Source organism: Sander lucioperca, chromosome 8 (assembly GCF_008315115.2).
Source record: "Sander lucioperca isolate FBNREF2018 chromosome 8, SLUC_FBN_1.2, whole genome shotgun sequence".
In the NCBI taxonomy this organism is placed as follows: Eukaryota; Metazoa; Chordata; class Actinopteri; order Perciformes; family Percidae; genus Sander; species Sander lucioperca.
Window position 1 is genome coordinate 36,096,916 of NC_050180.1, and position 12,671 is coordinate 36,109,586.

Here is a 12,671-nt window from a genome sequence, read left to right on the forward strand (position 1 = left end):
CTAATGAATATTTTTGTTACAATTAAGCTATAAATATGTTTTGTTTCTGAAAAATTTATTAATTTAGAGAGAGACCCATTTCCTCCAGTAAAATTAAGAAAGTAGATGAAAAGTTATAGTCACTCTAAGGCAAAATTATGAGATAAAAAGTATAAATGAACATACAGTACAGTAGCATGTCAGATTTTCCAACTAATATTTTTTTCATAATTTTGACTTTGTAAGTCAAAATTTTAACTTTATATTTCATAACTTTGTCTTACCATACAAATAGTCTTTTTAATCATAACTAACTTTTCATTTATACTTTTTTCTTTAATGGCAGAAATGGGCTTCCACAGTTAGTCTGAAAATACTAAACAGAAGAAACAATCCCATCCAAGTTTTCTGAGCCCATGCAACACCTTCAAATTGTTTTGTTTGTTTTGGTTGTTGCACATTAGAGGTGTTTGAACCAACAAATATGTGGTTGATGAATGACTTTAAAAACTACTGATTGACTGTCATGTTGCAAATTAGTTGGCATTTTGTGGATTTGTAATAACACTGAGAAAAATAAGGCAAAAATGTAAAAACTAAAGAAATAGAAAACTAAAAGAGATACATTTCAAAAAACCTAACGTACATATGGGTGCACATTGGGATGTCTTTGGAAAAATCCATGTGTTTAAACTGTGCAATATTTCTTAATTTCATCTTAATTTTCTAGTCTAATTGACTAATCTGCTCAATGTCTCTAACCTGACTCCGCCAGATGGATTGCTTCACATTTGCTCGGCATATCCATTTGGGAACTTTCTGTTGGAGAACTTTTGGGAAGGGGCGAAAATACTGGTTAGCTGATTGGATAAACCATCTGTCTATCACCACCTATGTTGGTGATAGATGGGCCAAATCAACCAATCAGATCAACGATATATCAAACTCTTGCCAAAACCAGTCGGGAGAAGACCAAAAACATCTTTTCCTCCGAGAAAAGCCTCCAGCGCCGTTTTTTGCTCTTCTTTCAATGAAGGAATACTTTCTAATTCGGATAAAACTTGCGCGATAGCTACGCTCATCTCATCCGTGGAAGCCGCCATGTTGTTTAGACTGAACAGTCGCTTCTTGTTGCGTCACACCTAAACCTGCCTCACAAACAACGCTGATTGGTCGGTCGTTTGGCGAACGGCTCCAAATTTTCTCTGTCTCAAGATGCCAGACTGATCCGCGAGTGGAAAACTGGAGCTCGCGAGATCAGGACGGTCTAACGAGGCTACAATGTCTCAGCACTTCTGTACTTCGTATACCAGACACTTAATATGTAGTCCCGCATTGCCAAACCTATCTCCACAGTGCTGTGGGGGAAGGTCTGGCTAGTCCACACAGCATTCTGGGATGGGAGAAAAACATGCTCTGGTTTATTGGCATTTCTTTAAACCAATCACAATTGTCTGGGGCGGCGCTAAGCACTGGACGGAGCAATGGTGCCTCTGCAAAATAGCCTCGGGAAGGAACTTGTTTTGGTGGAACACATGTACATTCAAAAGTTGTTTTAGTCGTGCAACAGAAAACTCAGATTGGACAGATAGTCTAGCTAGCTGTCTGGATTTACCCGGCAGAGATCTGAGGAGCAGTTAACCATAGTCCTCATAAATCAAACGAAAGTGTAAGGTAACGGACATCCGGCGGAATCTCCGATGGCAACAGAACAATTCGGTGAATGAAACGTCATCAATATAGACTACTTAATCTGTGTTGCATCGAAGAGATGGTTAAAGCAACTGAGAACCTATCAGAGTATAACATTTCTGTGTTAATTGTATCACTCAACCTCTCTCTTTTCAATATTTCTCCCTCTTTCAGCCACTGCAAATGGCAGTGGGATATCATAACGATGTAAAGGGATAAATTAATTGATTAATTATGCTTATGCGCTTAGATACCATACAGTATACAACCTCAAGACCACACACATATTCCCTATAATCTTCTGATGAGGGAGATGGGTGAGTTTTCACACAGTATAGCAGGAAAACACGGCCACATAGACAAAAACACACTCATGCACACATACAATGCTTTGCACATTTTTACATGGATTTTTAATCACTTCACGAATACAAATACTTTTGTGCAGACAAACAAAGTTTGCCAACCTGCGATCGGTTAATGACTTTGATCAGCAGCATTTATACAATGTGTGACAGTGAGATTGATTTTAAAGACAGATCAATGTGGGGCAATCTGTAATAATTAAAACTGGCATAACTGGTTCCTGGCTGTGTGAATACTCCTTGTTTGTGTATGTCTGTGTGTGGAGGTGAACTTGGCTCCAACATCATGCTATAAATCATGTGATGTTGGCTGTGTTCCCTAGGGCGAGCCCGCCAGTATATCACGCACGCACACACACACACACACACACACACACACACACACACACACACACACACACACAGATTTCCCCTCCAGTTTCGAGCTTCAGTGTTTTTGAGCTGCAGCAAGAGTGAGCTGAAATCTTTAACAGTCTAGCTAATTTATCAAATGGAATAAAAAAACATTAAAAGACATAACGCAATGGAAGGATGTGTGAAGTAAGTTTCAGTAATACAGTATATAGTTGTTGAAAATGAGGGGTGCATGAATGATTAGGCTCGTTCGAGATGAGCCAGGTCTGCGCAGAATCAATCACCAGCGATCGCCACCCAGTGCATGCCGGTTAGATTTGTGTCCGACTTGATCCCGACTTGCTCTGATGTCATGCACACGTGGGCAACGATAACCTCACGAGATCAAGGCGGCCGCAGTTCTGAGACACAGGCAGCGCAGTTGCTTTTCACAGACTGCAAGACCCAGGCAGACCCAGAGCATGCTGGGAAACGCCGGCCTCTCAGCTGATCTAACAGCTGATTGGTTCAGAATCGACTCAACATGATGACGTTTTATATAGACTTTTTATTGATTTTGAATTGGAGGGGTTTTAACTGCTATTTGTCTGATTTAAAGGCTTATTCTGTACAGAACACATGTTGTGTGGCTGACAGTTACGTTTAGAAGAAACTAAGAGAGAAACTAAATCCGTTCTGATTACGGATCATCTACAGTGTGTTGTTAATTAAAACAGATTGCATGTAGAGCATTTTGAGAGCTACTCTGTCATAATTAAAACAACTGAGACTATGTAGGAGCTGATATATGGGTTTGATAACATTTTATTAAATCGGAATCGGACCACAGTGTTTCTGTCACTTCCTGTTCAGCCTGAAGGCTGCTGGAATCGGCTGGAAACTGTCCGACTTGAGAGTGGATTTTTGTCACCACCCCCAGCTGCTGCCGCCTGCTCTCGTCCACTTTACAGGCGAGGCGCAGTTCATCTCGAGCGAGCCTAATATGTCCTGCATTGAATCATGTCTTCACAAACCCAGCACTTTCTTTATGACTGACAATATCAGATCAGACATGCTAGTGCTAATGCATGCTAGTGAATTAGAATGACATAATGGGTTTCGTAATCCTTACAAAACTCATGTTGAAGGTCAAACTTGCTCATTTTATAAAATGTTTCTGATGGATTTGAGGTAATTTATTTTCTTGGAAACCAAGATTCATGGAATATCCCGCATTATTTACAGCACACAGATACGCTCTTATTTTTTTGCATGGTTTATAAAATCAGAATGACAACTATCACAAAGGGAATATGAGGGTGGGAGGATAGAGATGTTGTATGCAAAGCTATGAAGAAAAGTGTTTTTAGAATGACACAGCATTTTTAGTTTGCTCAGACACACTTGGTATGGTGTATGCACTCTTAAAAGGGACCGCTTTGAAATTGTCTCTAGAGCTCCCTAAGTCGAGAAGGTCTTTGACTCATTTGCCTTCTTTCTTCTGTTACTCATCATCTTTTTGTCTCTTTTTCTTTCCGTTTCTTTCTCCTCATCCGTCTGTGTTCTCCCTCTATAACAGACCAGAATGGTGAAACAATAGCGCTGCTTATCACCTATGGAGTATCCAGCCTCTACCGCAGTTGGACTTTCCCAGTTGCACTGGTATTAGTTTTTACAACAGAAGCACTGTATGATTCTAGATGCCATTTCTTTGTTTCTAGGGAAACAGAGTGGTGGTTTGGCAGCAGCAGGGGGTTTCCTTGAAAACAACAAGCATCAGAAACATAAGATCTCAAATTGGGTAGTTCTGCAGTAGAAATCCTCTCTGCATACATGTATAAATTGAACTCTCAAAGAAAATGTGATTTTTTTTCCTTTTCTTTTAAAAAGTGGCTTTCCTGCAGCTCCTTTCCTATTTTATTTTCTGTTGTGTCATTCCTCTATCTGTGTGTGTGCACAGACACAAGTTTGGCTCAGTGCAAAGCAAGCACAGCACAGAGTATAAGGACACACACACACACACACACACACACACACACACACACATGGGCACAGCTGTAGTTGTAGACTGACACTTTGGATGTTTCTGGAATAGGAGAAGGGCTTTCCTGCCTGCAAAGGAAAAAAACCTTAATTTTGCTTCTGTTGTTATGGAAAGATCAAGCAAAGGAAAGCTACCACGCTTTTCCCATTCCTCCTTATATCCACAACTTCTCTGACATCTCAACAATAACTCATCTGATACAGACAGCTCTGAAACCTGACTGATGACGCACTGCTGTGTGCCGCCAAGATACTTTTGAATAAACAGTCCACGGCACAGGAAGGCATTCATCTCAAATGGGTTTCTAGATCATGTAAACTAATCTAATGGTCTGATCTATGCAACATGATCTAATGATCTATGGATCTAATCTAGTGAGATAATTAGAGCCAGAGCATTGAGATTATGGGCGAGCCACAGCTGGATGTGCCCACAGCTCACTTACTGGGTTTGAGTGTAATAGGATTTACAACTCATATCTAATCTCTTAAAAAAATTGTGTGATCACTGGCTCTGCATCTGCTATCAAAATGCATGGGTGATTTAAAATGAAAGCTTATATGACAGAGAAAACGCAAAGTGTTCCCAGCATATTCCCTCAAGTGTTGGATGAGGACAGGAAACCACATCAGTGCAATCTAATGAACAAGGCAGACAATGCTTCATCTTTTAAAAAAGTTGTGCCGTTTATCTAGGTCTATGGGTACTTCGTTTTTTTTTTTTTAGAATAGCATAATAATACCGTTTAAAAGATGAGGACAATTACTATTGATTTTTGATAGTTTTAATACATTTTCTTTGAATTTGACGAACCCTCTGGCTCAAAAAGACAATTTATATCATTGCCAATCAATAAACCCCATAACAATAGCTAATGTAGTGTCTCACAAGAACAATACTCAAAACCAAATGGAATATTGGTGTTAGAATACATATCCAGACACCTCCACCCCTCATCCTGACAGATCTCAGCAGGAATCTGAATGTGACTTCAATATATAATCACAGTCTTGATGGTTAGAAAGCTGCTCTGTTCTCTGCAGCTGTCAAAAGGAAGCCCAAAGTCTTTCTCGCCTAGGCAATGAGGACAACCGTGCATGTCTGCCTGTGATTGACACATATGATTGGTGGCGCATTCGACTTTTACTCACAAAAACAAAAGTCCTTCCAGGGGCCAATATTTAATTAAGCACACCAAAAAAGCCATTAGTCTTCCTAAGCTGCGTGCTCTTGTGATAATACGGTGAATAAGAGAGAAGAGAGGAAAGAAAAGTGTGAAGGAAAGGTGTGGAGGGGAGAGGAGAGAAACAGTGGTATGTGCAGTGTTTTCAAAACAGCCCCCTGACAGCAAAGCCTGATATAACTTGCTAAAGATTTTCCTAATTCTCATTTGAGAGTGAAATTAATGGAGTATATTCCCATTAGACCTCTAAACTAATAACACAAACTTAAACCAGGAGAAAACAGAGTGGTTGCCCCTGTGTTCTGATTTGAGCTTCAAAAATTAGAACAAAACTATTTTAAAACGGCTTTCCCCTTCATTTTATTTTGATTTTAGTGGGAGTGTTTCTCATCTTGCAGGAACCCGGGTTGTGCTTTTTGAAGCCCTCACAACACAGTTCGCAAACACTTTACTGTGGATTATCATCACTATTCTGGGGCTGAGGGAGGCCCTAAATTGCTCTATAAAATGGCTGTTGCAGGTGTGATGCTGTAAAGTCATTTCATGGTGAAAGTGCAGGTAGACTTGCCATCCACATATCTGACTCACAGATTTATTTGGGCCAGATCCCAACTGTTCACATCCATGAAATGCTAAAATATACCCTAAACCACAAAAGCCAGCTTGCAGAGCCTTTTATGTTTTTTTTTTTCTATTGCAGTGGCCAGCCATAATAACAATTCCCCCAGCAAATGACTGCCTGTCCACATGTCTGGTGTGGGAGGCTGCTGGACGCTACTGATGTTCAAATGAAAAAAATAGACACCCCATAGACCAATTCCAATGTGACAGAGGAGGGCAGACAATTAGACACGCAAACATTGGGACAGCCACCGCACACAGAAGGCAGAAGCAGCAGTCTGGAGGATAGCCGATTAGAACCTGCCATTCTGATGCAACATGACCCATGTCCAGATGTGCTACTATATAGATCCAAATATATCAAAGCCATTTTAATCCGTGTAATCACTAAAGGTTAGTAAAGGGGACATTATCACTCATAGTATTGCTCAATTCCAATATGAACATAGAAAGGGGATGAGAAATGCTCAGCAATCAAGTTGAAAGACCAAACACTGCTTCTAGATGCGTTGTTACCGAGAAAATGCTGTTTGAAATGCCACTTTGCCATTAAATTGTGCAAAATTGTGTTTAATCAGCTGGAGTTATAGTAGGTTTGGGGGAACAGGTTTGATACCTGTAGATTCCAAGAGGAACATGCAGCCGCCTTCCGTCATTCACTAACGAGGAGAAGTAATTGCAGTAATTTAATTTCCTAAATGAATTATCCTAATTCATTTTTGTAAGAAAAAGTATCCTCTCAGTCGGCACTAATTACAGCAGTGAACTTATTATTGACGGTGCTCTTAAATCCCAGGTTGCCACATTTGAGCAAAAATGCATATGACATTTTCATAAGTGGACCGAATATCAGCTGGAGCAATAATAGACCATTGGCACAGGGATTCGTAAAATTATGCGAGAAAAGATTGTGTTTGAAAGGCGTAACCTCCATTCCGCCGGAGATATTGACCTTTTTGCTTGCATATAAATGAGTTTCATTTCTGGCGTTTGTGATGTGCTTAATGTACTAAGCAGTTCGGCGAATCGTGTAGTGCTTCATAACGATCAGGCCCTTTTCAGAATCGCCGAGGTGACAGTTCGGTAAACCTGTCTAAACCATTTGGTACAACTCGTCAGGAGCCTGTCAGCTACCTGGGATTGCATGTAAATCAGAGGCAGGTTTGTTGTTTTCAACCAACTGGCCCAATATACAAAACAGACTGCTCTCTATCTCCCTCAATTTAACTTTTTACGCACGGCGATGCAATTTGGCAAGTTTATGTAATCAGTAATACATGATTATCAGTAATTTCATTATCACCTTGTGTACTTTAACCCCATAGGATCTGGTGTAATTATGATTGTTCGGTGGCCAAATTAGAGCTTTCAACCAGTGGTTGAATGTATGCACATGTTTAAACACTGTTGCACAACGCTCTGCGCCACCACAGCAGGCACATTGCACACTTAAGTTCCCAGACCTTGTCTCCGTAGTCTCCGCTTCCTGAGGCCGAAGATGCGCACTTTAGAGAAGATGTCGACCAGGTTCCCATTGCAGAGCCCCTTGTTCTTGTTGGGGCTCTTCCTCCGTCGGTTGGTCGAGGGCCGATCTAAATGCTGCTCCCGTGCCTGTCTCTTCTGTCTGATCAGCCCACTTGCGATAGCAGCAGCCATGGCTCAAAATGTCACAACTGCTCAGGTCCAGTCTGCACACGGAGCACAGACTACACAAACAGCCGCCTCTCAGAGCTCGCAGCCCGGGTCACAGTCCCATAGTGGCGGCTAAGTGGTCCGTTCCGTGATGTGAAATGTCAAATATATTTTTTTAAGAGCTGGTTTTCTTTTTTAGTCCAAATACTACATGCTAATTGCGATATTAAAACAGATGTCATCATCACTCGAAAAATGATTGGACATGATGGAAAAAATGAGATCAGTTCATGCGTAATTCCATACATGCATCAATAACCATAGTCTTTATGCCAAACTCACGCGGACCGAGATTTCAGAGGATCATTCATACCTGCAAAGTGATGTTTTTGTTCATTGTCTGTGACATGTTCAGTAGCATCGTCTACTTAAAATGTCCAATACCGGTTGCAGCGTTCTCACAGCACATCACCCACTCTTTCCTCTTTTCGCCCTCTGTTTTCTCTTTTCCCTTCCAGACGAGGTTGCTCTATCAGAAGTCGCTGTGTTGGGTAGCTGTGGGGACGCCAGTGCATGTGCGCCGCCAGCAATCAAGCAAATACAGGCGGCTCCTATGAAGATCACCACTCGAGTGAAGGCACAGCAGCACCGCGCGAAACGAACTCCAAGTTTGCAAGAAGCAATCCGCGATATCGGAGCCAGAGAGAAAAGAAGATCACCAAAAGCTGATCGAAATCCTGTGGAGATGACGTCTGCATTGTGTGACAAGCTGCATACAAATATATAAACTTATACCCCCCGGCGATCAGCAGACAGTTCGACCCAGTGGATGTTCCTATAGAGCCCACGGCGCAGGAGATACATGTATCACGATCAGTGCGTAAATGGAATAAGGAAAGTAACGCCACTGACATACAGCACAATTTATTTCCCCACGCTCAAAGAAAAAAAACGATAGGAAGCCATGGTCACTCGATTCAGTCTCTATACCCCAGATTAACAAATCCTTCCCATCAACAAGTCCTAACCACTCGTTAGTACAAGCCTGAGTGAAGAAGATGCCCTCCCCCACTCCCTCCCTCTCGACCACCAAGCCCCTGCTTGGAGGGGAATGAGCAGCCGGGTCTTGATGCTGACGTTAGATGGTAAGATTCGCTGCTATATGAAACACATTTAGTTAAATAACTGGAATTCCCTACAGAAATGATAATACAATAGACTAGTGTGGCATTTGTAAATGTGGATTGCACCTACATTTTCCAGTCACATCTGCATAGTTTAAATCAATAAAAATACAAGTCAAATAAAATAACTTAATGTTCTACCTCATAAGGGGGATACTAATTGCTGCACGTGTAGTAAATAAGCACATTCATATTGTTTAAGCACCTAAGGCGCGCTTCATTTGCTCTATGTGGTTTCAGTCCCACGGACAGCGTCGCTAATTTCAGCACCACACAATAATGGAGGGAAACGTTTCCTTCAGTTGGACATTATTATCTTTACTTAAACGACCAGAAGAGACTGCATGATGTGAACCACAAGCCGATGTAAGCTCCACTCCACATTATTTCTCGATTACGATGATGAAGTCATGTCGGTTCAACACAATAAAAGCCTGTAAAAGACAAAATAGTTGATCCTTTTTCTTCTTTTGGGGTTAATATCATCTAAGTCTCAATCACAGACACAGGAATTAAAACTCAAGAGAGCCATCTGCTGTTGGTGGCTGTAATTAAAAATTTGGGCTCATAGGGGACTGCAGCGTTGAATTCCATTGCCCTGGTGTGCGTACAGTCTCCGCACGCCAGACGCACCTGTTGATATCCAGCTGTACGGACGTAAGAATATAGAATGGGTGGAGCTGGCAGACAACTATACAACTATATAAGGCTGTTCATTAATTTCTATTACATAAAAAAGTGTAAGAGAGTAGATGTGGTTTAAAAACAGAAGAACGGTGAAATGATAGCGTTGTCTGTAGAATTAAAATACATAGGCCTATACTATCCTATAGATGCGTTATCAAATTTACATTAAGGGGTATTTATGATCCTGCTCATTTAAAACCATGCTTAGGATGTGCCTTTACTCCCCCTTACTCCACTCCTCACTCGAGCTCTGGCTTTAGACAGACACACGAGTTTATGTCCCGTGTCTGTTCAGAAGCCTCCAGCCCCGCGGTGCTGCAAGAGACACTGCAGTTAACGATCCAACCAGCAGCGGACACTGTCAGCTCAACAATGGTCCCTCACCCACAGCAACCTGCAGAACAGCACTGTCACAGCACCGCTTCTGAATTGATGAGGGTTCCTATTTCGCTCACATGGATAATCACTTTCCTCCAGTTGTAATCATACAGAGGTGGGGTACTTGGATTGCATTAAATATAAAATCGCAGCTCGAAAGAAAAAAAGGGATTATGGAATGTTATCCGGAAGGTTTAGCAAAAATTGAACAGCAGGATAATATTAGACTGTATTTGTACATTGATTTAATTGTATGTACTAGGTAATGATGATAATATTAGATTCTGCCCAACATAATTTGACCAACTAGTTAGTTTTTTTTCTTTCTTAAATTGTGGTTTGAAAGAATCTTAAAAAATGAGACAAATGGAAAAAGAGACCTAATGTGATGTGCTACAAAATGAATTTGTATCAAAGAAACAGATTTGAAACCATACTGTATGCAATATTATTTTCTCATATTATATGTTTTCAACCGAGGCATACATTGGCATCGGTGTGCTTGAGTAATACAAGTATACCCATGAATTCTATACATTTGGCACATAAAAACAATTCACTGGGCCAGATCCAGGTTTGGGATAATACTGGAGAGGAGAGGCTCTGTGGCTTTTACCTTTTTCAGTCACACAGCAAGAGGTTGAATGCATGGATGGTCACACAAGCTTTCTACCCATACAGTAGCATAGACATGCACATGCAAAAGCCTTACCACACAGCACACACTGGAGGAGCAAAATAATCCATTTATACTGCAAAAATGTTTCCATATCAATAAGAATACAATGCATGTTGTCAAAAAGCACATCAAAAACTCTGTGAAATATTCATTCATGAAGCAAAACGAGGACGCACATACCTACATTTTTTTTCCTCCTACATATGAGTGAATGAGAGTCCATGGCAGTCCCATTCCAAAGCCCTCTAACCCAAGACCTTTTCCTGTGACTTCTAATGCTCTATTTATACTGCCCCACCTAGAGAACCTAACATGGTTAGGGTGAACTGACAGTCTGCCCCAAGCTGTTCACAATGATTTGTTCACAAACACTTTAAACCCTTCCTTCATTCGTTAAGTTGGGTCACAGAGAAAGGCAGTTAGATTAACACATTTGGACATTTCATCCGAGACTAGCCACAAATGAAAGAGGACCAAATGTTGCCTTAGGATCTAATTTGCAAGAAATTAGCCTGTCGCAAAGAAGGCACGTGCAGTAGGCTACTGTGCAGTACATGCAGCTTGTACTATTATCAATACATTCTTGACACAGACTACCAGACACCATGATACCATGCACAGTTGACCTGTATGACACACGGAGACCCAAAGATTCAGCAAGGCAGAATCTGATGCAGACTTGCAAAGCCACAGCCTCATCAGGTCAGAACATTTTAATCCAATCTCCTCTGAGGAAATTGCATTACTTTTAGTTAGATGTCCTGCTGCCAAGGCAAAGCAAATGTCACCCAATGGAACCAGGATAAACAACCCATTTGATTATTGCTATTACTTTGCCTGAGGGCGATGTTCTTTTATCACCCATCCCGATAGGAAAAACAGTGAGTGGGACTTAGCACTTCTCGGGCCCAGTGACATAAAAGAAGCTAAACTTGCCAGAATGAAATTACAGTGCATTATCAAAGACAGTGAGTTAATTGAATTTGAGAAGAGTAATATTTTTGGCTTAGCTAGGATTTATGTCATTTTCTTTTCTCCGTTGTTTTTCTCCTCTTCCCGATGCTTCAGCTGTTTAATCATTAACTATCATGAGTCCATCTAGCAAAGCCATAAAAGCTTAGAGAGCCCGCTTATGAACTGTGAGTGTTCTGCAGTGCATGTGTCTCATTTGTTTTGATTAGTCTAATAGTTTTAGCTAATCAGAAAGCTAAGACAGACGAGTGCACATCAAGAGCTTGCAAGAGGGAATGAAAATGGAGAGCTCTTGTTAAATAGTCACAAATTAAGAGTGCACGGTGAAGCACTGGAGGTGGACGATGGCCAGAGAGTTGAGGGGGTGATAATAATCATACCCTGGGGACCAAGAACATCTGTACTAAAATTGTTGACAAAATAGTTTGTCCTTTTACTGTAATAGTGTTAGCCAAGCACTGAGAACTATTTTAGTCAAGTAAAGTAAAATTTATTCATTGAGCACATGTATAAAACAAAAGATTTTTAATGTGATTTCCAATAATGTTTTATAAATTTAAATAAAATACATAAATAAATAAGTGTAACATCCAAAACAAAAGCAACCATGTAGTCAATGTGTCTGGTAAATGAGCCAGTAATTACAAATGCATACTGTGCAGCCAAAAATTGTTCAAAGCCACAAAACTTTAATAGTTGAGATCCTTCCAGTTGAGATCCAAAACTTTCCAAAAACACCATATAGTAACATGAATAACATGAATATTGTGGAATGTGTCTAAAAAGATGCATAATAGATCTAGAATATTTACATTTGATGGAATGGTGGAGCCATTAAGAAAACATGGGAGTCTTGGGTTTGAATATTTTATATTCAATACATATTCAATGTAAACACCATATAGCTTAGTGAAGAGATGGT

The 12,671-nt window shown here is 40.6% G+C and overlaps 1 protein-coding gene across 3 annotated transcripts in view; it reads right to left on the reverse strand.

Annotated features, from left to right (window-relative positions):
- Positions 1–12,671, reverse strand: part of fgf14 (fibroblast growth factor 14) — a 108,635-nt gene that overhangs the window by 37,036 nt on the left and 58,928 nt on the right. Inside the window, exon 1 of one of the 3 annotated variants that reach the window (XM_031285316.2) lies at positions 7,681–8,871. The exons of the other annotated variants lie outside the window; for them this stretch is intronic. Coding sequence (XP_031141176.1) covers positions 7,681–7,873 — 193 coding nt within the window. The 5' untranslated portion in view covers positions 7,874–8,871. Of the gene's footprint in view, positions 1–7,680; positions 8,872–12,671 lie in introns of those variants that run through there. 3 annotated transcript variants of the gene reach the window in all.